Source organism: Heloderma suspectum, chromosome 7, assembly GCF_057233095.1.
Source record: "Heloderma suspectum isolate Gila_16-S chromosome 7, 16-S_ref, whole genome shotgun sequence".
Lineage (NCBI taxonomy): Eukaryota > Metazoa > Chordata > Lepidosauria > Squamata > Helodermatidae > Heloderma > Heloderma suspectum.
In genome coordinates this window covers 43,497,687-43,525,613 of record NC_139464.1, presented here as the reverse complement: position 1 = coordinate 43,525,613, position 27,927 = coordinate 43,497,687, and the positions used below count along the sequence as shown (strand labels likewise).

The following is a 27,927-nucleotide window of genomic DNA, read 5'->3' as shown; positions in this document are numbered from 1 at the left end:
CTTTAAGAAAAATGTCAGTTTTGAACACAAGGCCCCAAAAGGATTGAGGAAAATCAATGCTTTTTGGCCTTCAACTGACCCTTTTCAAAGCCACCAGCCTTATCGTCAGGCAGGAGGAAGGAGTACTTTTGCGACCGCCACCATACGGCACGCTTTTACTCAAGCTCACGAGTGCATATGCAGGAGACCTAGGATCTCATTCTAACCCGACTTTTGAGGTGCTGCTGCTCTGAAGGGTGTCCCTTCATGCCGACTGCCACTTGCAGTCATTGCTATATTACAACAGGAACTGTCCAGCTTTCCCTTAGTACCACTGGTGCCAGACGGGAAGAACTGCTACCTCTTCTCTGCCAACTCGCTTATTCATACCCTTAAAAGGTGTGGGATTTCAGGAATTCTCAGTCGCAAACAAAACACAGGGTTAATTTTTTTTAAAAGTGATGTAGGGGCAGGAGATGAGAAGAGAAGGCAGTTACCTTATGTTGTAGACCTGGATTCTCCTGGTTCTTCTTGTGCGCGCACACACAAACATCCACCATAATAAGAACTAATAAAAATCATGACTAAGAGCTCACGATGTACAAAATGTTTTGGGATAAAGGGGAAGGCGGCAGCTGGTCAGTCCCACATGTGCTTTGTCACCTTCATTAGCTTACATTGCAACCCACCCCCCCCATCACTCTCCTCCAGGAGGGGAAGAAGAAGAGTTCTACAGCAGCAGATCAAGCTGGGATGGATTTTGGTTATGCTGCTCTGGATTTTTGGATTTAAGAAACGGAGGGGAGGGCGTGAATTCCTCAGGGATTCAGAAGATGCTCAACAGCCGCCAGCAGGAGTCACGATAGCCCCTTGAGACTTGACTTTATGGCGCTGGCCTCCACGTCGCCGGCCACCTCCTCCAGCCTTTGCCTTGCCATGGGAAGGGGGGGGGGAAGAAAAAGAAAATCCCAGGTAAGGGTGAGGTGGACAAGACAGCATCTGGAACCCACTGCCCCATAGGGAACAAGAGGAGTTTGGGTGGACAGCATGAATTATAAGGATTGCACAAATGTAACCATATAGACAAAGGGTGTATGTGTGTCTGTCTCATTGGAAGAAGGCGGGGGAGAAATCTGCACAGGCACATATGGTCAATCCAGAGGAGGCTGGTGGCTCCGATGGCAGTGGGGTAGCGAAGCCACTTAGGGTTTCAGTCAGAGTCACACTACAGGAGCTAGCAAGGTGCTTCCGCAGAGGTCTGCGGCTTTAGCCTCCACTGGGTTAATATATTGCAACTGTGCCTGAAAAGGTCAGGGAGGCCTTTTCTCCTTTCTGGCCTAGTCAGCACCTTTGCAATAGGTCAAGCTTCTGCTGAAGCAAACAGGAGTTTAAAAGGAAGACGAAGACTTTTTTGAGGGGAAGGAAAAATCTCCTAGGGTAGGAATGGAAGCATCAGCAACACTCGAGTTCATCCAGGGCCTCCAAGTTCCTCCCTGAAGCGTGGTCCACCTTGTTTCCGTTCCAATGGCAAGCTTCAGTTGTCGCTTGAATGGGGAAAGTAAGCATTTGGGTGCACATTTTTTAAAATGTGCACCCAAATGTACCCCCATTGATGAATGTGTGAAAAAGTGGATTTTCCCTAAATGCGCATTTTTAAAGGGTGCATTTTCTATAGTGTGCATTTTTCGAACCAGCATTGCAAGTGTGGGAACGTGCCGGGTTTGCCCGCAAAATGTGCTCACCTTTGGGGGTGCAAACAGAGCAAGTTCTGGTCACAAGCAAATTCTCATACATCCCTATGCTAGGGTGGCCTTTGCTCCCCAAGGCACATGAGCCAAAGCAGCAGAGGATGCAGAAATACCTTATTGCCCTCTCGGCTGTGGGGCTCCTCATCCAGGGCAGGCTGAAGGGAAGCATCAGGAAAAGAGAAGCACAGGTGAGCAGAACAGGACAGACACCCAAGACACTGGACAAGGGTCAATAGAGGGGAGAGCCGTTCCTTAATCGTCCAATCTTAGACATGTCTACACAGAAGTAAGCCCCACCAAGTTCAGTGTGGCTTACTCCCAAGGAATAGCATATAAGATTGCAGCCCAAAATGCCACCAATTAAGCCCAGCAGGAGAGGAGACACAACACCAGAGTCATACACAGCTCAGACCCCAGGATAACTCCTGGAGGACAAGAGGAGGCAGAAGAAAGCAAGGTGACTGAGAAGCCATCTGAACATGACAAGGTGCAAAGCAAGAGAGGAGTTCAGAACCTTGCAATCCCACACAGAGAAAACACCTTGCAGTGTTTGCATTAAAAAGCAATTCTTTGCAGCAGGAATGAGTCAAAAAGCTTGGCATGTTTGCAGTTAATTTAAAACATTTAAACCCCACCAGTCCAAAGTTTGAGGTGGTGTATGCTACCACACACAGAATTTTTTTTAAACTAGCAAAGAAAAAAACAAAAACAGTAAGATGAAGAGGAGCAGAACGATCTTCAAAAAAAGCTTCAACAGCTAAATGCCCTCTTGACACAGGCCCTCCACTTCAAAGGCAAAGACAGCTCCATAATTCAGCAAGGTGGTCATTCTGCAGCGTCAGGGTAACCACAAAAAAGTCCCTCCTCCTTGCTGTGGATGTCCTTCCTTCATGTAGCGAAGGCACACAAAACAAATGGCAAAATTGCAGCAAAGCTCATAAGGAGGAAGTCGATAGCATGGATATGTCAAGGTTTGAAGCTAGAGATGTTAAAAAACACTTTTCAGATCAAACCAAAAGGAATCCCATTTTTCCTTGCTAAATACGGAGGCTTTTCAGTTAGAAAATAATAATACAGGATTGGAATCAAGTTTCCAATTAACAAGGCCATGTAACCAGCGTTTTTTGGCCACACGTTGTTCACCGCAGCAAGTACTTCCAATTTTGGAGCCAGTGATATGATGCATTCATACCACCCTATGTCTGCAAAACGTACAAGATGAATGAGCCCAAGATGAAAACATGTAATGCTTCTTCATCGAGAGCTGTCTATTAGTATTCCTGCGCAGGACTCGGACCGGGGGGGGGGGGGGGGGGGAGTCGGCTCCCCTTCAGGATAGCCATGGAAACCGCGGGAGCACGGAAAGATCGTTGGGTCCTTGGGAATGGGAGAGAGGTACTGCACCAGCTGTTCTGCCTACCTGCGGTTGCTGGGCACTAGAAGGCGCTGAGGGGGCTGCTCCCAACGGAACGGCATCCTCCGCCGCTGTGGGACTAGCCGCTGGCACACCGGTCTGGGCTCCCCCCTCCTCTCGCTTGGTCAGGGGTCCCTTTTTTGTTGACTGCATCTTGATTTGCTGCGGCTTGGAGTTCATCGGAGAGTTATTTGTGGTCTGAAGTAACTGCCAGTCAGAAAGAGATGAAGCCAGGGAAGCAGAGGAGTGGGTGGGCCACATCCAGCCCTCCCCAGATGGCCCCTGCCCTCCCACAGGCGCCACCCCCTTTCCCCCAGCCACGGATCACTTGATGGCTTCCCTGCTTTTATGCAGTTCCACCCCCGCCCCGCCCCTCCTTCAAAAAGGCTGGGATGCCTCTCCTGTGGCTTAGTTACTGGAAGCAAGAGCTTTTAGCTAAATAGGCTGGCATTTTTGTATTTTGGCCCGAAATTCTCCAAAATTGAATTTGGCCCTTGGACTGAAAGAGGTTCCCCACTCCTGACTAATACAGGACTGACTAAGCAAAGTTCTCTTTTGCCATTAAACAGGGCCCAGCCATGTGGAGAGAAAAGGGGCGGGGGCGCGGGGAGGGGCGGAGAGCAACTGGCTGTGCCTGGATCAGGAGCACCTTTGCCGCCTTCTGAGATCCTCAGGTAGCCAGAATCAACACACGGACGGGCGACAGGGCTCTTTTCCAAGGATTTATTTCCATTTAACCTAATGACGCTTACAGATGCTAATTGCATGAGCCTAGTGAGGGAAACTTTAGAGAGCTGCCTAACAGAGGTTGCTAGCCTCAGAGAAATCAGTTGATCTCCGTTTGGAGAACAGAGGCGGGAAACCTCTGGATTTAAGGGCTAGATGAAAATCCGCCCCTTTCCCGTGGGGCATCGGGGCACAGCTGTTGACGTCGCGCCAAGTGGGCTGAGCGCCTCCTCTTGCGCCCTCGCTACCACTCTCATGAATGTGAGCAGGGAGGGGCTCTCCCTCCGGCGGCGCCTCTGAACAGCGCGCAGGTTCCTCTCCCACGGTTTCTATCTCTTCCTCAGAATCAGAACTGCTTTGGGGCGCTATGGGCTCTGATCCAACCCTGACAGCCTGGGTCAGATCTCCTTCTGGCGTGCCCAGCCCCCTCTTCTCCCACATCCCCTGCAGCACGAAGGGGAGGGAGAGAAAAGCACAAGAAAACCAGCTTCTTGCCTGTAGAGGTAGGCAGAGAAGAGGTTTTATGGCACAGCAGCATCTAAGCCATGATGCTACACCCTCAGGGTGGGCAACCTGTTGCCCTCCAGATGTTTCGACCTACAACTCCCATCAGTCCTTGCCAGCATAGCCAATGGTGAGGGCTGACAGGAGTTGTTTTGGCCTACATCTGGAGGACCATAAGTTGCCCACCTGCGCACTAGGTGCAAGGGGCCACTCCTAATTTTTGACTCGGCTCACGCAGAAGCAAAGTCCCACTACATTCTCATGGTCTTAAACAAAAAGAAAGAGGGCAACTAGCCTATTGACTCGATAAGTTCCACGTGCCTTGCTGAAAGGCCTCCTCGTCCTCCTCTGACTGTCACCACCACCAGCCATTCCAGCAGCCTGTAATGGAGGGAGGTGAGAGGGAGAGTAGGGCCCTTCCATCAGCCCTGCTAAAAAAAAAAAAAGACTTCTATTTTTTCCTCTTCCCTACCCATCCCTCTTTCCTTGTGTGTTGGGCCTTTTTAGATAGTAAGCCTGCAGGCAAGGACCGTCTTGTTTAACCCATTGTTTGTAAGCCGCTCTGGGAGCCTTTCTAGCTGAGGAGCGGGACACAAATAAATAAATAAAATGTGAAGAAAGTACCCAAACTAAGGTCACCACCCAGAAAGGAAAAGGGAAGCTCAGACAGGCCAAGACCAGGCGGCTGGGTCTGCAGAAAAGTTTGGCAAGCCTTTAGAGCAGCAGTGGGGAATGTGTGGCCCTGCAGATGTTGTTGGACTCCAACTCCCATTAGCCCCAGCCAGCACAGGCAACAATTGGGGATGATGTGGGATTGTAGTCCAGCAACACCTGGAGGGCCAGACATTCTACCACCCCCAATTTAGACTATATGGACTTTCAAGAACCACACGGTTTAACAGGCAGGGGAATGGTGGAGGGGGCGCACACAAGGTGGGGCCTCCCAATTCAGCAGGGGAATACAGGTATAGGTGGCAGAGGGAGGAAGCTTGGACTTGCAGCCACCACCAGCTCCTCTAGAGGAAGACCGCAGCAGCAGCCCTAGATCTGGCCCACTCCCTCGCCGCCTTCTCAGCATGGTCCTGTATGCAAACCCGGGGGAACGAAGATTTCTCATCAAGTGGCTGTGCTCACCCTTGTCCGAAACACACAGAGGGAAACCAGAAGGAAGTGAAAAGAGGGCCAGGTGCAGGTGTAACGGGTGGGGAGCCTCTTTCCCAGCCCCAGGGCCAGATTCAGTTTGAGAGTCGGGGGCCATATTTCAGTTGTGGGCCAACCCAAAGTTGAAAAGGTGAGGACAAAACGCCAAACATACGAGCGTATTGTATCTGAAAGCTCTTCCTGCCAGTAACTAAGCCGTGGGAGAGGCATCTCAACCCTTTAGAATGGGGACAAAACCGTGCAAACGCAGGAAACCACCCCAAAAGCTGTGCTTTTGAGGAAAGGGGGTGGGACCGTCTGAGGAATGCTGAAGGGCTGGTTTTGACCCCCCAGAGCCCGAGGTTCCTCCCCGCCATGTAACGTGCTTGAAAGTCCCACACGCTGCACGCTTCAAGGAAGTTATGAAGATACTGAGGGATTGCTCAACTGTGGTCAGCCCTCTATCAACAAGCCCTGGGTTTCTGGGAACTGCAAGGGGTGGTCTGTAGCGCACCTGTTCACCGACGGCATACAAAGAGTGGGGAAGCGGAGTCAGAGGTGCTTGTGGGAAAGTCCTCACCCTCTGACAACCCGCGTCCTACCTCAGGGGTGGGCAGGTGGTAGATTAGGATTGCATAGAAGATGCCTATCTACCGCAAGTCACCCAGGCAAGGGTTTCCAACACCCAGTCATTTAACAATGGCACCAAAAAGGTTCTCCCCCCACCCCAATCCCCAACCAAGCTGCTAGTATCCCCAATTTGTAGAAAGTCAGATAAAGGTCACCCCAGTGTATGGCTTGTGGGGTGCACCATGCAGTAGGCAACTGGTATCTGGCTCCACCCCAAGCCACCATTTTGTATCTGGCCCCACCACCCCAAGCCACATTTTTGCCCTGCCTGGCTCCAATTTGTGGACATCAGGGTACCAGAGGAAAAAGTAGGCCCCATAAGCCTGGCGTCTGCCTGCCCCTGCCCCATCTTACCACAAAGCCTTCATTACCTTGGTGATGGTACCCACAGCTTTGGTACGCCCCTCCCGAAAAACCAGCCGCTGGTCTATGTGCAGGTACTCGGGGGTCTTGATGAAGCGGAAATGAACGGTGGCTTTGTCTCCTGTGCGTAGACAGTCTTTGTCCATGCTGAGGATCGTGGCCGTCTGGCGGATGCTGCCACAATGCACTGCGAACAGGAAGGTTCTCACTGGCGCTCCCAAAGGCAACGAGAGAACGGATCTTTGCAGCGCAGGAGGCCCCAAACCTCCACGAATGGAGGCTTTTCATTCACAACACAGGCAGCCATGGATTTGTTTGTCATCATGTGTCTCCATTTTTCAGAAGGGGAGCAGACTACTGAATAGAGCAGCCTTCCTCAACCTGGTGACCTCCAGAGAGGCTGGCTGGGGGATCATGGGAGTTGTCGTCAAGACATCTAGACGACATCAGGTTAGGAAAGGCAAGGCTAGAGAAAAGCATACTAAACTATATCCTGTGGTGCAGCTGGTGCCCTCCAGATGTTTTGGACTATTACACCCAGCATTCCTCCCATCAACCCTGCTGGCTGGGGCTGATGGGAGTTGAAGTCCAAAACAAAAGTTACTGTAGTGTTTTCCTCTAGTAAGCCACATAACATCATAAACCACAGTGGGTGATCTTGAGAATTGGAAGATCTCTCCAACGGCAAAGCCGGAGAGACAACTGCAGAAGACACATCTACACAGCACTTTAATGTGCAAGCCAGGTCACAGCTTCCCCACCAGGTTCACAGCTTCTAGGGGACTGGCTACAGAAGCCAAGCATGACTTTTCCCCATGGCCACCCACTGAATCTGCAGCTGAAGTGGGATTTTAGTAGCGGTTAAAGCAAGTCAAGCACTCCAGGCGATGGACCGCATAACTTCTTGGTGGGTTTACGCACAGCGGAGCCTTCTGTCACTTTCCAAACACTGCTCCCCGCGGAATGGCCTTCCCCTTTGGATGCCCACTTGCAGCTGCGGCTCCTCTAAGTTCTTTAGGGAGCAATCCCATGGCAAACAGAGCTACAACCTCAGAGGAGTTACGACTGTGGATATCCCTGGCCCAGCCCCTCCCAGGTGCCATGGAAAGCTCTGCACTGGCTCCCTCACCCACTCCAACTTCAGGTGGGGTGGAAGCGAGTGTTTTCGGGGCAGGCCAGTGGACAGGGAGGGGAGAAGCGATGGATCCAAGGGCCTCTCAGCCCTTACCCTCTGGAGCAGAAGCATGCTAGGTGAACTCAAGAGGCCCATCTAACACAAAATGTGGAAAGGAGGTAGAAGCAGCCTCCATCACTCCTCCTGTCCTGCCTGCAATAGCCTGGCAGAGCTTGGGAGCTAGATGCCCAGAGGAGGGGGCCCTCAGTATCACCACAGGTGGGTTCAAGATCTCAGAGCCATGGCAGAAGGTGTGTACAAGGGACAAAGGAAGCAACCACACATACCCATGGCCTGATAACGTGGACTGATAGTGGTAGGGTGATGCAAGACCAGAATTTCTGCTTCAAACTCCCACGAGGCTTGAGGATTCAGCCGAGGAGACACCATCACCATGCCTTTCCGGATAGAGGAACGCTTGATCTGGAAGTGGAACCATTTAAAGCCGGATGACTGAGGAATCAACTCACTTAGCTGGGTTCTTTTAAAAAACATATTGACACAGTGGTTTTAACAGATTAAAGAGAACTACATGAGCCCACTGAAATGCAGCCTCCTCTAGAATGGAATGCGATGGCCATCCAACAGTGCTGAGCAGGAGTTTGACAAAGATGAGGGGAGAAGGAAAGAGAGAAAAATCATTCCAAGAGGAATCATGTCAGGGGATGGTTTGGGACAGTATGCGCCCACAGTGCAGCCCCTGCCTCCACCTGCCCCAATTTTTTTACTTAAAAAAGCCGCTATGGATCTCTAAGGGTAAAACTTGAGCTTGCAAGCAAGCTAGATTTGACCTTTTTGGCACTCCACAGAGCTCCCTCTGGACGACATTTTTCCCTAATTTTTTAAGAATCATTTCCAGGTCATCCTGCAGATTGTGGCCTGGGGAGGCATGGGGGAGAATGGCCCCTGGATCTCCCGAAGTGACTTTAAGTAAGAAGCAGAGACATCACCTTGTGCCGACAAAGGTCCGTCTAATCAAAGCTATGGTTTTCCCAGTAGTAATGTATGGCTGTGAGAGCTGGACTATAAGAAAGGCTGAGCGCCGAAGAATTGATGCTTTCGAACTGTGGTGCTGGAGAAGACTCTTACGAGTCCCCTGGACTGCAAGGAGGTCAAATCAGTCCATCCTAAAGGAAATCAACCCTGACTGCTCATTGGAAGGACAGATTCTGAAGCTGAAGCTCCAATATTTTGGCCACCTAATGCGAAGAGAAAACTCCCTGGAAAAGACCCTGATGCTGGGAAAGACTGAAGGCAAAAGGAGAAGGGGACGGCAGAGGATGAGATGGCTAGATAGCATCATGGATGCAATGCATATGAACTTGAGCACGCTCCGGGAGAGAGCGGAGGACAGGAAGGCCTGGCGTGCTATGGTCCATGGGGTCACGAAGAGTCGGACACGACTGAACGACTGAACAACAACAACAACAAAGGCAAGTCTGGGCATGATGCTGACCATACTGCCAGCTTAACAGACCTCCTTACCCACTGTCCTTGCATGGCCCAAGGCTGCAATCCTGGACTTACTCACCTAGGACTAAGTCCCACTGAACTTGATGGGGCTTACTTCTGAGCAGACGTGAACAAAGTTGCACTGTAGAAAGTGTCACAAGAATCCTAGCTCCCCACCGGAAAAAAAGTGAACGTCTAGCCTTCATGGGTAATAAAGTATTTGGAAAGCAATTGTGAAAAATCTCTAACACATCTCTCACTGACGAACAAGGGGCTCACTACTGGCCTAGTTTCCATCACCACCTTGGGAGACGTTTAGTTCTACCATGCCTTTGCAAAAGTATAATTTCCACATCTAAGTAGCGACCAAAGGAGGCTGCAATCCTAAAAAAAACACCAACTCCGAGGGAATAAGCCCCACTGAACACAGCAGGACTTACTGTAGAGTAAGCATGCCTCAGATGGCATTGTAAGTTACAGAAAAGTAACGAACTCCAAGTACAAAGGCGGTAAGGCAGCCTTCCCCAAAGTGGCGCAACCAGCCGTGTTGGACTACAGCTCCCAGCATCTGTGGAGCAAGGCTGGCTGGGGGATGCTGGGAGGTGTAGTCCAACACACCTTGAGGCGCCACTTTGGGGAAGGCTGCAGTGAAGTTATTGGTACCAGTTCACGCACTCACTTTTTTCAGAGCAAAGGAGGCCGTCTGACCTCCCCGCACCTCTTTGACCGGCATGCGCTTGCGGTGGATGGACTTCACAGCAATGGGCAAGAAGTTGCCCAGCGGGTCTGGGCCTAGAAGCAAGGTGTCATTTAACTTGATCAGGCCTCTCAGGGTCGTCCCGGACACCACTGTCCCGACACCCTACACACAAGTGAAAAAAATAACGGGAGTCAGTCAGGCTGGGAGGGCCACCGCAGCACCCAGCCATCTCCCGGCTCCTTTCTCAGCCCTGGGAAAATATGGTGGAATTGACTTCCCAGCACCACTCTCCTTACTGGAACAGAGTAAGTGTCATCTATCTGGAATTCAGCAGGCTCCTCTTCCCTGTAACTGGTCCTTGGAGACAGGAGATTGAGGAACATCTTAAGCAATTCCAAGTTCTCACCAGTGACATTGGAAATCTGGAATATTGGGCACATCCTAATGGGAAGCAGAGAGAAAACAAGGCAAATTATTCATGGCTCTTTGCTCTCTTTGTCTTCGTATTTGGGGGGACATCCCAGACGCTAAGGTTAACATGTTCAGCCTGGAAGGGAACCTGCCCTACAAGAAACACACAAGCTGCAGAACTTCTACTCTAGATACCAGCACTGTACCCAGGTCACCTAGGGCACAATCCTATGGGGATGCCCATCAGCCTCCAAACTCTGAGGCCAATGGGCATCCTATGCAGGGCAGGAGGAGCGCGGAGGCAAACATCGCCTCTGTGCTCCTCTCACCCTTCATTTTCATTAGACGGGCGCTTTCGCCCATCTAGCTAGGACTCTGCGAAGAGGGAGTGAAGGAGGCTGGGGTGGCTGGAGGATTCTTCGTAAGCCAGCCGCCTCGGTCTCCTCCCCTCCCCGCCTGCAGAACCACCCCCTCTTCCTCCTCTCCAAGCTCATATCTGTGAGCTCCTAGAGGCAGCTGGCATGGTTCTCTCCGCATTGGCTGCAGGGGAGTGGGGAAAGGGCCAGGGAGCTTGGACTCCTGAGTCTGAGGTCAGAGCACCATCTCTGGCCTCAGATCCAGGAACTCAAAATATCCTATAGTCTCCCAGACTCTGTCTAGGAGGCATAAGATCGCTCCCCCTGTGACACTCAATTAAAGAATGTGATATTCTTGGATTAAGGACAGGTCTCCTCAACTTTCTTTTTTCTGGGGGCTGCACAGCAATTAGTGCCAACTCAGTGGGAGAGCCACCCCGATGAGTCAGATGCCTTTTAGATCACATGTTGTATTTAGATCAGCTATAATACGTATATTTTGCCTGCTCAGCCCTGCTTCCCTACCACACACCCCATCAACAGATGTAACCAAATCATTACAAGAATGTACTGTAGGCAAGCTTCAGGCTTGTGGGCTCTACTTTGGTTGTGTGGGGTTTTTTTTACTAGAACCTTGAGATCCCAACTGGAGCCATGTACAAAAACAGTGCCTGGGGGCACCTATTTTTTGCTAGGTGCAAAATGGTGCCCTAGGCAGTGGTGCCAATTCCCTCCTGCTCTCCATGAACCACCGGCAAGACCTGCATGGACAAGTACAAATCTATATCTAAATTATTACAGATCAGCGTATTTTAAGAGGGTGGGGAAACCTGGAGTCAAGAAACCCGTGCTGAACTACTGCAACTCTACTAGTAGATCCTGATCCACCTTCTGCCCACCCCAGGCCGGGTCACCTGCAAGGCATCATCATGGTTTGGGCAGGATATTCACAGGGGGGCCAGACCCACTTTGGGGCTCAGGTGGAAGGCACACTGAAGTTTTCAGCCAACAATTAAAGATTATACAGATGCCTCTCTTCCTCTCCTAGCTACTCAGGCTTAGAAGCGGAGGAGGGAGGGAGGGAGAAAGTGTGTGTGTGTGTGTGTGCGCGCGCGCGCGCACGCGCGCACACGCACACCCCCCCACACAGAGACAGATGCACTGTAGGTCAAAACACAAATGGGGGGTGCCCTGATTTTCTGTCTCTTGAACAGGCAGGTAACCAGAAGATTAAGAGAATGGCCCAGCATCAACATGGATTGTGCAGCATATTCAAAGAAGGGCCAGATCCCACACAATGCTTGGTGTCAAGCACATGCAACAGCTCCCTTCCCTAGTTTCCCCCACCTTTTCCAGCACAGCTGATCTTCTGATCCATGCATGCAGCATCAGCATCTTTTTGGTCTCATGCAATAGAGCAGGCAACAGATTCCCAAGATCTGACCAAAAGACTTCTTGCCAGACCGCTCACCTGTGCCTCAGCACACACACAGCCCCCATTCCTTTCCCGCTTCTAGCCATCATCCCACCCGCCCCAATCCCCTGCTTGCTTCCATCCTTGCATCAAGCGTGGTGTAGATGCAAGGAATGGACTCAACGCAACAAAGTCAACTTCCCTAGAATCAGACTGTGGTATTTCCAAACCACTAGTAGAAAAACCAAGCAGCATGTGACAAAAAAAAGGAAAAGTAGATTCCTCAGGATCACCCAATACTGGCCCTAACCATTTCTCCCATCCATCTTCTCTCTACCATGGGCAACTACCCATGCATCCTTTACCTAGAACACCTGGATAATCTTGCCTTTAACATCATTCGCCTGCCTAAAAGGACTAAAAAGGCAAAGGCTCACCCATTCAGGATCTGGGCTACCTGAGCTGTAAGATGTAGCTCATCTCTCTGTAGTACCTTCCTTATGCCACAGCTGGCAATGGCCTATGTTTATATCTCAACCAATGAGCATTAAGGTTGGGTTGAAGTTCTTTGTCCTAAGTTCCAAGTTCCCAAACAGGGGTTCAGCTGGTTTTTCTTTGTCACCTTTCTGAGCTGAAGTTGGAGGCAGTAACAATGACATCGTCTTTGCTCTGGACCAGAACAGGGATCTTCCTGCATCCTGGGGACTTCAGAAGTCGCTGCAAGAGCTTCAAGGTTTCTTGATGAATAAAATGAAGAGAATTAGGCCCACATTCCCTTTGTGATGCTTAACTTTGGTAAGCTAGTTAACAGAGACAAAGAGGGAACTGGGATACACTTTTCACTGGCTGAAACAGACTCCTCAGAGAGGCCGCATAATGGTCTCCATCCACAATTGTTATTGTCATTCCTCATCAGCCCATAAAGTGAGCAACACAATGGCTCATGTTTTGCACATTTCCCTCTGTAGACATCGAGCTTTTCTACACAATGCTGTTAACCGCTGTATCAACTTTCAGTTTCGTCGCAGAATTGAGATCTGAACTCTGCTCAAATATTTTTTCCTTTCCTGCTTTTCCACTAAATAACCTCTAGGTGATAGTGTGCTACAGCATAATAATTCAATTACACAAGTAGGAAAATACATTTTCTTTCGCTTTCAGAAATAATATTCCATTTTCCCCACTCTTAGAAACAGGAAAGTGCTTTTAAAATACAGAAGTGAAACTGGAGGGTCACATAGTCATCATTTATTGAGATCTACTGAGGGATTTTATTATATTCAGTGGTATATAAGTGTCACAAATAAATAATAAATTTCAAGAACCTGTAAGCAACCATGAGTAAGGAATGATGAGCTCAGAATAAATTCCTCATGTAGAAAACTCCTCATGTAGCAAAACACAGCTTAAGTTTCAGAACATCAACTACTGTATAGAACAGGGGTATTGAACCTCTTTCAGTCAGAGGGCCAAATTCCATTGTGTAGGAACTCGCATTCAAGTGGTGGATGGGCCCAAAGGCAAAAGGGGCAGGATCAGAAATCAAAAACACCAGCATATTGTAGCTGAAAGCTCTTCCTGCCATGAACTAAGCCTTAGAAGAGGCATTTCAACCTTTTAGAAAGGGGAAAACCTGCACAAAAGCCAGGAACCTACCCAACAATCAGTGATTGGGGGAAAAGTGGTGGGGCCAGGGAAAGATGCACAGCCACCTGAGGAACCCTGGAAGACTGGATTGGGACCTTGGGAGGGCCAGATTTGGCCCCCAGTCCTGAAGTTCTGCACCCCTGGTTTAGAAACTATTCAAGAGTTATAAGCAGAAGACAGAACCACACATTTTCAATGAATCTGCTTATACATAAACAGCTTGGACTGGTGCAGATTTCACCTTTCCTGGGATCAGATATTTCATTTAAACGGGGAGATATTTCGCCTTAAGTAGAGGGAACATGGGAGACAACCTGCAAGTTTAGTGGAGAGGCCCTGAGCCCAAAGAGTTAATCTAATTAGGTTTTAGAGGTTGTATCTTGGGGCTCCTTGTGCTCTGAACAGCTCCTTCCTCCTCTCCCATGGCTGCTTTCTTGACCACCTATTATCCGCAACTTACACCTTGCTAAAATAAGTTTCCAAAATCCTCAGCACCATCACACCTTTATTAGGCCAACTCAAAAGTCATGTGCAAGCTTTTGAGTTCTCCACAACTCTTCAGCAGGCAAGGTCACAAACATGAGCAGTGGGGACAGGGCGAGAAGAGAAAAAAGTGGCTGATGTTCAAGCCATGAAATCTACATTTGGTTATAGTCTTAAGATGGAAAGTGGGAGGAGGTTTGCAAACGTTCAAATTGGTTTTGTTAATATAAAAACTATGTGTTTTCTCCATCTGTTTTCCACCTACCAAGGATCCTATGTGTTTCACTTAAGGATGGAGACATTTTTTGAGTAAAAGCTGTTTTTTATATTTTCAAAAATGGGGGATCAACCACTGATTTTATTTGTACCCTGCCTTTCCGCCTTGAAAATGGAGCTCAAGGTGACCTTTTCAGCAACCATTAGGAGGTTCCCAGGTGCACCCTGAAACCATCTCTGGACCTATTAGAATCTAATTTGAATACTTGCAGCCTCCTCCCACTTTCCATCTTTAGTCTGTAACTAGATGCAGACACCATGGCTTGGACATCAGCCACTCCCCCCCATCCCCAATCCCACTTTTGCTTTGTTTTCTAACTGGAGACCACAATACCTTATGGAGCGCCTCTCCAGTATGAGCCTACCTGTATGCTATGCTCATCATCTGAGGGCCTCCTCTGAGTGCCTCCTCCGAGGAAGGCTCGGAGGATGGCAACAAGGGAGAAGGCCTTCTCAGCTGCGGCCCCACAATAGTCAAATGATCTCCCCACTGAGGTCTGCCCGGTGCCAACATTGTCATCTATTCAGCACCAGGTTAAAACTGACCTCTACTCCCAGGCACTTTACTGCATATGATGGGGGTTTTATTGTCAGTTGTTTGATCAGGCCTGGGTATCTTATTGTAACTGTTTTTAACTGCTTTTAAATTGTGTATGTTAAAGTTTTTTGTATTATTTTTTGCTTTGTAATTTTTGTGAATCGCCCAGAAAGCTTTGGTTATTGGGCAATATAGAAATGAAATAAATGAAACAAAATCTTGCCTGATTAAGAGTTCTGGAGAACTCCAACACTTGCACAGTATTTGGCAACCTTTGAGCTGGCCTAATAAAGTATTATGGAGACATGGATTTGGAGAATGTTTTTTCTGGCCAGCACAGCTACCTTTGTCTTTTGCGCGACTTTGCTAAATTATCGACCATTCTGAAAATAGCCAGCTCTGACAGCTAGTGTGTATTTAATTTGCATTGCTGCTTTGACTGCAGAAGTTGTCAGGCTTGACTCAGATAAAGAGATAACTTCAGTGTTAAGTTACTGAGGATATATCAAAAGGTAATATATAATCCATGATTTTGCGCAAGCATTCTAAAGCTCAACATACTGCACCAGTCCCAAGGCGGTCAGAGCGGAAAACACCCTCGCCTCCAACATCCAATTCTGAAAGAAAAAAACCATCAGGAAGCCCACCATATCCAGTTTTATGACTAGAAGATATAGCTTGTACAGGAGAAACTAATTGCTGGATGGGGCTTTTGCCTTAGGGCACATGGCTTCATTTCCCACTGACAAAGCTGGCAACACTATTACAATTTTCAACAGAAAATGTCCAATTCAAGTCAACATCTTGCCTCAAAAATGCCCCACAGCAATGGATTCCGTGTTTAATTGCATGTTGTACTAGATATTCTTTTAAGACAATAACTTGCCTTTGCCAGAATAAAGCAATTTCCCACATGAACTAATTACCATGATTAAGAAAGAAAAGCATGAGCTGTGTTTGCAAAGGACAGATGCCAAGAACAGCCCATCCACACATTTTGCTAGATTTGGCTTTGAAGATTGAGCGCTTTCCATTTCCTGCCAGAGTGCTAGCTAGAATTCCTGAGGTACCTGGAAGGACCAAACCTTGCAGTATCAGAAGACGAAGAGCCTCCTAAACAGAGGTCCACACTTTGGGGGTTTGATCCAGCAGTGTCACTCTGCTTGTGTAAATAATGTTGCACTAGTGAAACCCAAGTTCCAAACTATGTGCAAGGGGAAAATCCAACTAGCATTCTGCTTGGACAACTGGTTACAGATCGTAGGTTTACAAAGTGGCCCAGTGATGTTTGCGTAACCAGCTGCGCAATAGGAAAAATGCAATGGGGCCATTTCCACTAGCAGCACATTGGATTCACGCCTTGGAATGGGCATGGTAGCAGACCACTGTTTTCAGTAGCCAATATGGCTTGGCCTTCTTGCTTTCTGCTCCACAGAGGCAAAGCGCATTCCTTTTCTATGGGATGCCTGACCAGAGGGATGGTACAAGGAAGGAGCAGAGGACAACCCATGCTGCTGTGTGTGCAATACCTGTCTCTAAGGGCCTCGGAATGTGAGCTGAGTAAAGTGGGAGGGGCACTGAATGGGGAGAGGAGAGGTCGGTTTGAAGAAGGTGGCTGGTGTCCAGGAGAAAGAGGAGGCAGAAAGAGAGTGACGGAGGAGAAACAGAAGAAAGGACAGAGAAATCAGCTGAGCAGTGGAGAAGAAGCCAGTCTGCAGCTCAGCGAAGAGTGCACCTCCACACACAGACAGGCAACCAAGGACTAGAGAACTGGGATAAGCAACTGTTGTTGGTCCAGCAATGATAAGCATGCTTTTCACAGCAAACTATGGCTTGAAATCGGAGTTGAACATATTTGGTTCATAGTTCTGTTAATAGTTTCCTTAATGTTGTTATTCACCAAACTTTCTTAGGTTAAGTAAATATTGTTAAATATCGATTTGTTTGTCTCTACAGTGATTGCAATCTGCCCCTCCTCATCCTAATTATAAAAAAAACCCTGAAACATCACATGTGCACAAGACACAGCTAGGCAACACTCTGAAAAAGACAATCCGTGTGCGCCAGTGACGTTTAAAACGAGTAACTCCAATGATGGTGTCTACAAGGGGCTTTCCCCTACTGGTCACCAAAATTAAATGTACGATTGCCACTGATGACCATATCTTTGGATCCCTGCTCTTGAAAGGCATGAGTAATTAGATACAAAGCAGAGGAGATTATAATAAGAATAATTTCAAAGAAGCCATTTTTGTTGCATGTTTAACAGCTATTAGCCACCACAGCCAAAAAGAGCCTCCAGGTCCAGTGGTACTAGGTCAATGGATACCAGTTGCTGGAAGGCAATGATGTTTATTTTACACCTTGCTTGAAGGCTTCAGGGAAAGAGTTTGTTGGTCATTGTGGGAAACAGGCTAGCTGGGGCTTTGGTTTGATCCAGCAGGACTTATCCTGTATTAGTGCAGGAGTCCCTGACCTTTGGGGGCACATTTGGACAGCTGAAAGAATGTCATGGATGCTCTCACAAAATGACTGCCATAGGGGGCTTTCCCATTCAAAAAATGGCTGAGGTGGGTGTCTGACCTCCAGAACACAAAACCACCCTTTAAAACTCACACTTTTCTGCTCCAACATTCATTTCACAGAAGGCAAACTGCTGAGGCAGAGAGACGTGGGACCCAGAGATATTATTGGAAATAAAGATGGTGCTGGAGGCCGACACTTTGCTTTGCAGCATGCCAGCCTCTCAGGGTTTTTTTTATCTTAAACAAGAAAATAAAAACCAGGAGGGACAGGGAGCATGGCAGGCACCAAGAGAGATATCTCCAGGCACCACACCGGTGACCCTGGTATTAGTTCATAGTGATCTGAAATCTAAGATCCATAATGTAGTAATTGAAAAGGTCAGCTACAGAAAAATACAGTCCTTGTGGCTGAAAGGCAGCAATGCTTCTGCCACAGATATGTTCTTCTGCCATTACTTACACTATGGCTGGATTTCTGCTGAGTTGCAAATGTTTCACGTAACTCTCAACACTTAAAGAGCACACATACGTCTCCCTATCAGCAAGTTGTCTGAAACATTTGAAGATAAAGCCACTTACAACCCACCAGTTATACACTTGGACTGCAATCCTATACACACTTACTTGGGTGTAAGTCCCATTGAACTCAGTGGGGTTTACTTCTGAGTAGACACACATAGGATCGCACTGTTGCTCTATTATCCCTAAGATCTGAAGCTGAGGTTCTTAAAAATCTAGAAAAAAAGAAAAGAGCTAGTTGCAGCCACTGCACTCAGGAGATAGATATTTTCAACAGATCTCTGGAATGGATCTCCACAACTCCTTGCCTTACACTAACAAACCAATAAAGAAAAAGTTGTATCTCCTCTGCCTTCTTTTTCCCAGAAGCTTACTTATGGGGGATAGAGAAGGAAGCAAGTCAAAACACTGTCTTTGAGCTGTGTACCAAAGTAATTACTGAGAAAACTGGAGATATGACAGGTTGAAGAGACCAAGAAGAAACAAAAATACAATGCAGGACAAACAATGCAAATCAAGAATCAGCGATGGCTGGAAAAATTCACATTTTAAAACAGTTCTCCAGTTTATCTGAAAGCAGCTGCCAAAACAGGAAATGGCAAAGCCTCCATAGCAGAGCTGTTTGTGTCAGCATCCATTTACCTTGGAGAATATTGGCAGGACACATGTCAATCTTGGTCACCACAACAAAGACGGGAACGTTGAGGGCCAAGGCCAGGCCCAGGTGCTCCTTGGTCATCCCCACAATTCCAGCATTGCTGCCAACCTGTAACAAGGCAAAGTGTGAGGAAGAGAAAGAACAGTTAGGCAGGTCAACCATTTCAGAGGCTTTGGCTCAAAATCAGGTTGTGCCAGTGCTGAGCAGTGTGATGTAGACATAATCCCCCTCCCCACAAAAAAGAGGGATAAGGAGAGGGACATTAACACATTCTGGGAGCAAAAGTCAAGACTTGCAATAAAGGGTTGATCCAGCTGTTCACGTTTGGCACTCTTGGGATGACACTTGACTGCTTCCAGAGCGCATGCTCAGCCAGAAAGAGCTCCTCATGCAATTACCCAAGACTATTTCAAGAGGAATCTAGTGTCCTATTCACACAATCATCCCAAGAAAAGCCATGGAGGAACGGGTTGCCAAACATATTTTCCCCATTTTATGCAAGCGCAGTGTATCACTTCCAAAAAGTCGTCACATTTGCAGTTGACATTATGACACACTTAGCCTTCTTGAGAGTACATCTGCACTAGCTGTTTTCCCAGCCTGTCAAGGAATGGCTACTAGAGTCTGTCCTTGGAAGAGTCATAACTAGTGCTCTGTTTCACTGTAGGACAGTCATTGGTCCAGTTCAGACAATCATTCCCAGCTTCATAAACCACAATCTACTAAGCTGGGAAAAATTGTCAGGACCGATGGCTCCTCCCTCACCCCTCCCCTCCCTTTCACATGCTGACTTCAATGTGAAAATACTTGTTTGTATTAAGCCAGAGCTCTACATTTCATCCAAACTGGGAACTCTGGCTTAATGTGATTAGCAAATCAGGAAAATAAGCCAGGATGACAAAAACCATGATGTATGATGCTGGGAATGATCATCCAAACTACACCACTATCTCAGAGAGGCATCAACTGCACCACAATGTTCCTCACAATATATGGGCTTGCACTGTAAAAACAATGCCTTCTGCAAGCATGTCTTCGAATGGCAGGCTGGGGTTCTTGCTGGTGAGAAGGTTTGCTCATGGGTCAGTATCCCACCCTGCCATATCAAAAACTATGCTGAAGCACCTCTCCACCACTATAACTTCTTATAAGAAAACACACCTTGGTAGTTTGGGCTGCTTGCCCAGAAATAATTCCTAGGCCTCTCTTTGTTCATGGGCACTGAACATGCACGCAAACCAAAACCAGAACAGGAATGTGCCAGAACAAGAGGGAATAGTTTGCTTCTCATTGTCATGGAAAGAAATCTACTAATACAGACATAACCAAAGTCAACCTCTGTGTTAAGTAAGGATGGTACAAACACATGTCTTCACCTTACTGAACTGACACCAAACCTTTTTGTTGTTTTATGAGGGAAAGAAGGACAACTGCCAAATTAAGATCTGGAAATAGGACCCAAACTCCAAATTCTATGCACACATGACACCCATTACATATAAGGCAGCCCAATGGATTAGATACAAATTTATGATGCAAGAATGTGCTGGGGATCATCCATCTTAAAATGCAATTTTTAATCTGATTATACTGTATGTTGGTTTTTAGCAAATAAATCTTACTGACAGCTGACATGTTTGACACCATGACACAGTCAGGAGTCATTTCAGAAAGGACTTTTGCTAACATCATGGTGTGCTTGATTAGACTGATAGTTTATGTAGGAGTTTTCACCCAGAGCTGATCCAGGAGCACGAACAGAGAACTCCATTCATGCCGCAGTGCAGGCTGGAAGCCAGCCTGAGACAGACTAAAGAGGAACAGGCGAAATCCCAAAGAATGGTTCTATGAGCACCATGATGCCAACCCTGAAGCTTCCAACATTTTGTAGTGAGAAAGTACCAATTACTGAGCGCCACATAGTCCAAGACCCGTGTTAACTTCTGGATTCCTGAACACAGTTTTGTAGTGGGAATTCTAGCGTATATTATTTTCATCAGCTCCTTAACACTGCAACACGGAAGATGTTGGAAAAGTGCTGCTGATGCTTAAAAGCCCCTCGCTACTATTGGCATCACACCACCACAGCTTACCATTAGCATGCAAAAATCAGGTAGGTGCCCGGTCATGCCAAAGACTGTCGTCTTCAGGTACTTCTCGTGCCCAGCTAGGTCAATGAAAGTTATGACTTTTGTCGATTTCTCACAAATCTTAGTCCACTCCAAACTTCCGCCATGGCTGTCAGGCTTGTTCACTACATTGCCCTCGCTGTCAAAACCCAAGATGTCGTTGCCCACGCTGCTGGTCCGGCCCGACTCAATCTCATGCTTATGGCGAAAAAGCTTTTGCCGGGCAAAGCCCCGTCCATTGTCCAGCTCACCGTGGGTGAGGACACCCAGCAGAGTGCTCTTCCCAGCGTCCACATTGCCAACCACCGCGACCCTACAGGAAGGCAGAAGAAAGCTATCAGGACCCCTGACTTCAGCTCAAGCCTTTAAATCAGAGGGGCCCATGGGCTGCGCCCATACATATACATACACACACACACACACACACACACATCACCTCCCTGCCCACCGAGACCTAGGGATAGCTGGGGCAGGCAGAGGTAAAAGTTTCTCCCATCCCCAACCAATCGTGTGACAGAATCACCTGCTTGTTTTGTTAATCTGGTTTTTTGTATTAATGTATTTAGTATTGCAGGAAATGTACTTACAGGTAAGAAAAGGTTAACTGTGGGCAGGATGGGGCTTATGTGTGACTAGCTGTTCTTGTCCTACCTGGGGGGGAGCAGGGGAGTAAGTGAACACAGGAGGGTTTTGGTGGTGGAGTGAGTTAGTTTTGGAGTGAGGTGGTGGTTGCACCATCTTGGATGGGGAGGGAGGATTTAGGGGGGTAGTGAGCCACGCTTACGCTAATTAACGAACTCCTGTAAATAATACACTTTTACTTTATTTGTCCAAGTTAAATCCATGTGCCAGCTTGGTTTTCGTGTACTCTGCTTCATACATGAGCCCATAGTAGCCAGCACTCACTTTCCAAAGTAGAAACAACAGTGGGGGTGATGAATTTGACACACTTGGCATGCATTCTGGCTGGGTGAAAGGTTAGTTAGGTCAGTGGGACGTCCCACTCCTTAGGCTCATTATCCTAGGTCTGAAGGGATAATAGGGGAAAGCCTGGGGGAAAGGAGGGGCGGATATCACAGATAGCCACCAAGGTTGCTGTTTCTCCACTACTACCAGGTGCAATGAAACAGTGATCTCAGAAGCCAAGGAAAAGCATTCTTTCCCCCACAGCCCAGCTGATCAGCTAAGATGTAGGGAAAAGTGGATGGGGTCCTGCCAGCTTCAGGGGCCACACAGGGGATGGCCAAGGGTCACAGGTTGTGGACACCTGCTTTAAATCTGCTCCCTTGTGTAACCAAAGAGTGGGATACTCCAACTTATTCAAGAGGTAGTAGCTGATATTTCAACAACCACTTTAGAGGGACCCAGTCGCCAGCTTCTAGCTTACATGGAAACCAGGAGCATTGTAACCGACTAAAGCTCTGAACTGGAAGACTGGAAAAATCTTTTCACTGATGTTTTGGCTGTAATACGAAAACGAATCCATCCAGAAGATGCACAATGGTATAAGTAACACCAGAATTGCTGTCCCAAACACCAGTGTCCACAATTAAATCTAAGTTCTGGACAATGACCTAGGCTTAAGATTACAACGTCTGCCCTGTTACTCCTCAGAGCCAATACCAGCACCGAACCGGAAAATTGCCTATAATGTAGGTGGCATAATGAGGTAGGTATCTTGACCTTTATGGCACAGCATCAGCTAGGCAGAAAGGTGACAAACATCAGTCTTGTTGCAAATATGAGTGTTATTTCATCAGTGACTTAATTCAATCAATCTTTCAAAAGAAAAAGAGGAGACAGCCAACAGAGCTCAGGAAGCTGAATCAAGTTGGTAGATCAACATCGTCACCCAGAATTGCATTTGTTTTTCTACGTCGCCCTGGCAACTTATAAACTGAATAAATACATTGAGACTCAGTTCAGAGTGAGGAACTGGGTATGGGGAAAAGCCTACCACACAGCTGAGAATCATGGATGCTTAAGAATGAGAACATTACACAGCATGCACATGGGCGGGACTTTTCCCCTCAATAGATACTGAAGGGGAAGAACCTTCTGCCAAATCCTTAATTGAATCAGGACAACTCCCTTTCTTTGCTTGTGCATTACAAGGCCCGATGTTCAAATTCACAACCCTTCTATTGGCCTGGATCACACGTCACGGCAACCCAGGTTGTTTTAAACTCCAGATTACTGTGAACAAACCAAGGTGCTGGTACATGGCAGTGGGGATTGAGCTGCAACACAGTAGGTGTTTATTTAGCATGGTATCTAAACCCATAACTCCTGCCTGTCTCTCCCCTGACAAATAAGAGCTGAGACACTGGGATCAAATTTCAGGAAACAGGTTTTGATGCTGGTATGGGCCAGGAAAAACTTAAGGCACCAGCATCAGTTTTAATTTGGAAATCCAGGTGCCTGGAGCTTTTCCAGTTGCAAGACTATTTAAATCAGCTTTCCCAAACCTGGTGCCCTGCAGATGTGTTGGACTGCAACTCCCATGATTCCCAGCCACCAATGGCCATTGTGGCTGGGAATTATGGGAGTTGGAGTCCAACACATCTGGAGGACACCAGGTTGCAATCCTATTCCACTTACCTGGGAGCAAGCCCCATTGAACTCAATGGGACTTGCTTCTGAGTAGGCATATATAGGATTGCATTGCATCTGTCCTAGAAACCAACTGGGGTATCCACGAGCTAGTCGAAGCCAAATGTCCCACACCCAGCCCTCTACAAGATCTTTGAGAACCTTTGGAGTAAGAAAGCCAGATTTTTGTCAACTGTTGGGTACAGGGTTCTAAGATGCCAGAGAGAAATAAAACAAGTATAAGAAGACTTCCACTCAAGACACTGCTAGATGTTTATTTATTGATTTCTTAGTATATTTATATCCCACAGTTTTTTCCCCCAAGGCAGCTTACGTGATCCTCCTCTGCATTTTATCCTCACAACAACCCTGTAAGGTAGGTTAGGCTGAAAGTCAGTGACTGGACTAAAATCACCCAGCGAGCTTTGCAGCTGAGTGGGGACCAGAACCCAGGGTTCCCAAGTCCCAGTGCAACACACTAACCACTACACCACACTGGCTCTCACTGTTCCAAGCATGTGCTCAAAATCCTAACCACCAGCTTGCATATAAAGCACAGAGGAGAGAAAATTTAATTAGCAAGGCGAGGCCGATTCACTCCCATGGCCAAACCAGAGTTACCAGCTTCTTACTGCTAGTCAGACGTAGATCTGCTGCTGATGAACCCTATCTCCTTACCTGACCTCCAGGAAATCGTTGTCACCCACACGCTTCCGAACCAGGTAGTCCCGCACTTTGCCTCTCGCCTCTTGGTGCTCCCGTAAGAGGATCACATCGGCATCTATCTGCTCCGCCATGCTCTTCACCGTAGCATAGGAAGCTTCCATGTCTGCATCACTGAGCCCATACTCTGTCCCATCTAGTGGGGCATTTTAAAGAAAAGAGGTCAGCTGCTTACAGCTTTTCATTTTGTCACACAGGCCAGGAGCCATTTTGTCATTAGCGTGACCTTATTAGTGGAAAGGGGCTTACCATGCACAGATCTGGGAAAAGGAATTGCCAAAAATGCAACAAAAAGAGTTTGGACTTCATACTTAAAAGGCCACAGGGATGGACAGAAAGTAGATCTCCAGACATTTTAGATTTTGACTCCCAGCATTCCTGACCATCAGCCATGCTGGGAGTTGAAGTCCAAATCACCTGGAGATCTACCTCTGGCCACCCCTGCTTTAAAGCACATTGAATCAAGCAAACACACAAAGCCATGGGAGAGCGAATGAAGATTCCAATGCTATACCAAATGTTTGTGATATATTTAACTGTTCATTGAGCCCATTTTTATCCCAGACTGGCAAGCATAGCTCACCTACCATCTGGAGTGGGGAGCTTGGAAGGAAAGGTGGGATCTACAGGCCATTGTTCTCCTAAGTCCCACTGTGCAAACTTCTGGCTCCATTTATTGAATGCATAGCAAAGGCATCACTAATTCCCACCTCCTAATCCATTAGGTGCTGGGACCAGTATGGGAAATTATGCAGGTTCAAAGGTTGGGGCCTCAGATTTGCAGAGATATCCTCTTGCTACACACATGCAAACAGGAGGATCCAGAAAGGTCTCACTGGCACATCAGATGTGCAAGTGAAAGGGAACATCCATGCTCCTATTCTGACCCATGTGCCAAAGAAAGTTTTATTTGGTAGCATTTTCCCCTCTTTCTTTGAGAACTGGGCTGACTAGTACTCTTGGCTCCCCTTGACATCAATGCCAAAACCTCCAGTCCCTTCAAAGGAAGTAAGCATCCTTTTTAACTTCCACATTCGGGGAGGGGGGGTGCAGGGAAGGAAAAGCATACTTATCTCACTGCAGAAACAGTACAGGGGAAAAGTTAACTTGTCTGAACAGTTTGAACTTGCTTCACTTAAAAACCAAAACATACTCACGCAAAATACAAAAAATCAAGTGTGAAGGTAGGCCTGACTAGGGCTCTTGAGTAAATTGCTTCAAGCAAGCAACCAAGGTGCCTGATGGGATTGAGAGAATGTGTGGGTGTGCCTTACCATGAGAAGGTAATTGTAACTTGCTCATCATAAGCAAGAAATTCCTATTCACCAAAGTAAACTCATCCCTAAAGATAAGCAGGCAGCTGTGCTGATAAAACTGTTGCTAAGCTAAAGTAGCTCTTGAGCATGCGTAATTTTCTTTGTTCTCCAACTTTCAGGCTGTATAAATACATCCTGTTTCGTTTGGTGAGACACAGGGTCAACTGTCTCTCCCTCAGCTGTGATGTGCTTTAATAAATTTCTGACTGTTCAACCTAACCTACCTTGGATATTTTCTTAACACAAGAATTCCTGTAAGATAGGATCCCAGTTTTATACAGGGAGAAAGTTCAACGCTCCAATCTCCAACTGTCGGTATAAACTCCCAGACTTATTCGAAATAGAGGTTGGCCTGATTTACATAAAGTAAGATTGCATGAGACAGTATGTGAAAGCACTGGCATGATACAGTACCTGGCCAATATATTTCAAGACATCAGTGCAGAAGCCCATGCATGTTTAGACAGAAAAAAGTCCTACAACTCCCAGCATTCCCCAGCCAGCATGAACTTTTTTCTGTCTGAACATACATAGGATTGCACCTTTAGCTGCATGTGGGGATGGTCAAGTGTATTGGTCATATTATGGAAGAAAGGTTTTTCACTCTTCAGACATCAAGTACCAACCAGCCCCTCCCACAAACACCATAATTCAAGCCGCTTCTGTTGAACCACTACAGCTTCTTAAAGCTTTGCTTATACCACTGAAGGAAATCATGCTCACCTGATCCTTGTCCAATGACATAGATGGTTTCCCCACATCCTTCATCCATCCTCTCCCACATCTGCTGGAGTAAACTATCGTACTGTTCTGATGTTGGGCTCACCATTACTAGCTGAACATAGAAACCAGAAATCTATGTTAAACCTGATTTGGAGGAGGGGGACAACCTCACCTTCACTATCTGGCTTTTCAGATATCCTGTTATCTCAAGGATGTTTATGAAATGCATTTCAAGTAAATCATAAAAAGCTACACTTCAAAAAGGATGATGACTATTTTGGTTTGGGGTGGTTATTTTAGATTCGTGATAGAGGAAACAAGAAGTCATGATACTGGACTCAGGAGCCACAAAGCCTAAAGTGAAATTAGAGAGGGGGGGGGGGAGAGAGAGAGAGAGAGAGAGTGCGCACTTAGCAGCAGGGCTGTGAAGAGGGCTGAAGTGTAAATAAATATAATTCCTTTAAAAAAGCAAACACCCTATCTTTAAAGTAGACCAACTGAACAAAACCTGAATAGTGTAAAAAACAAAGTCTGCTGCTTTGCCATGGTTTTATACACAAAATATAAGCAAGGTTCTAATGTTATATCAGAATTCACATGCAAAGCTACTCCAGTGCTTTTACGGTGGCTTCTATTTACCCAGAACTGCAAGGGTCACTAAACAAACTGAAAAGCACAGCCCCAGAAAGAGGACAGATGCCTGACCTGTCAAAACAGCCTGTCATCAGCTTTCACGGACGCTCTTCTCCCAGATTTTAAGCGTATCATATGAACCCCACCAACCAGGTGAACAACCATTCAGGTATTGCCGCACATTCTTTTGTTTGAACGATGCCTCTTATTCCACATCTGAACAGGCGCTAGAGAATATAACGACTCTCCCGTATTTCACAACCCTGCAATTCCACAGCAGCGCTCCTCTAATAATTCCACCGTTAATTTTTGAAAATAATACCACCACAACATTGAAAAGATATGCAAGAATTCTGAAGTTATTCCGTCTGCTTGTATTGATGCACTTAAAACACTGCTAGAGGAACACAACGCGGGATCAAAAAACAACAGAGGCAGACTAAGGCTACAATCCTACACATACGTACATGGGTGTAAGTCCCATTTGGAAACAGAGGGCCTCACGTCTGAGTAAGCATGTTTGGGAATGCACGGTTAACTTTGGGAAACCAGGCACACCCCCATGTGCAGATGCCACGTCCGCGAGACGTACCCTTGGAATCATCTGCTACCGCTCGGCTGCACGCTCACACGTATGCTTCGCTACTAATGTGCGCAGGAAGGAGGCAGATCTGTGGACAGTGGGGGGCTTAAGGGCGGCCAGGGCGACCTTTCCCCTACTAGCTAATTAATTGGAACCTAATGACCCGAAAGGGCAAGGAGGGCCGCCGTCATCACCTCAGCGAACTGAATGGGACGGAGGCTACCGCAAGGAGCGGGAGCGAGACCATCTAGCGGACGCGCGCCGGAGTAGGCACGGCCAAGCTCGGCCGCTGGGGAGGCGCGCCGCCGCCGCCGCCCCTCCTGCCCCGTAGCCCCAGCCGGGCCTACCTTGCTGGTGAGATCGAGCTCGGGCTCCCCATTGAGCACCTCGCCGTCCTCGCTGCAGTCCGAGTCTGGGACGCCGCCGTGAGGCCTGGAAGAGGCCGCCGCCGCCGCCGGCCCGCCGTGCGGAACGGGCTCCGGGGCGAACATCGAGGCCGGCACCGGCGAGCCCCCCACCGGGGAGCGGCTTCGCTCCGACGCCATCTTGGCAGCCCCGGCCGCCTTCTCCT

General features: G+C 47.6%; 1 protein-coding gene across 3 annotated transcripts; it reads right to left on the bottom strand.

Moving 5' to 3' along the window:
• Window positions 1-140: 140 nt before the first annotated feature.
• Window positions 141-27,927, bottom strand: GTPBP1 (GTP binding protein 1). 3 transcript variants are annotated; one of them, XM_084809856.1, is made up of 13 exons: window positions 27,704-27,927; window positions 26,141-26,252; window positions 24,057-24,237; window positions 20,751-21,099; window positions 18,642-18,765; window positions 12,634-12,748; window positions 10,127-10,271; window positions 9,810-9,992; window positions 7,966-8,101; window positions 6,513-6,691; window positions 3,148-3,348; window positions 1,841-1,882; window positions 141-909 (listed from the first exon to the last, which is right to left on the bottom strand). In XM_084809856.1, the coding sequence occupies exons 1-13, from the start codon at window positions 27,899-27,901 to the stop codon at window positions 817-819; spliced, it is 2,058 nt and encodes a 685-aa protein (XP_084665982.1). In that variant the 5' UTR covers window positions 27,902-27,927; the 3' UTR covers window positions 141-816. The 3 variants fall into 3 exon arrangements, with proteins under 3 accessions (XP_084665982.1, XP_084665980.1, XP_084665981.1); XM_084809854.1 differs by lacking the exon at window positions 1,841-1,882; XM_084809855.1 differs by lacking the exon at window positions 1,841-1,882 and having other exon boundaries at window positions 3,148-3,309.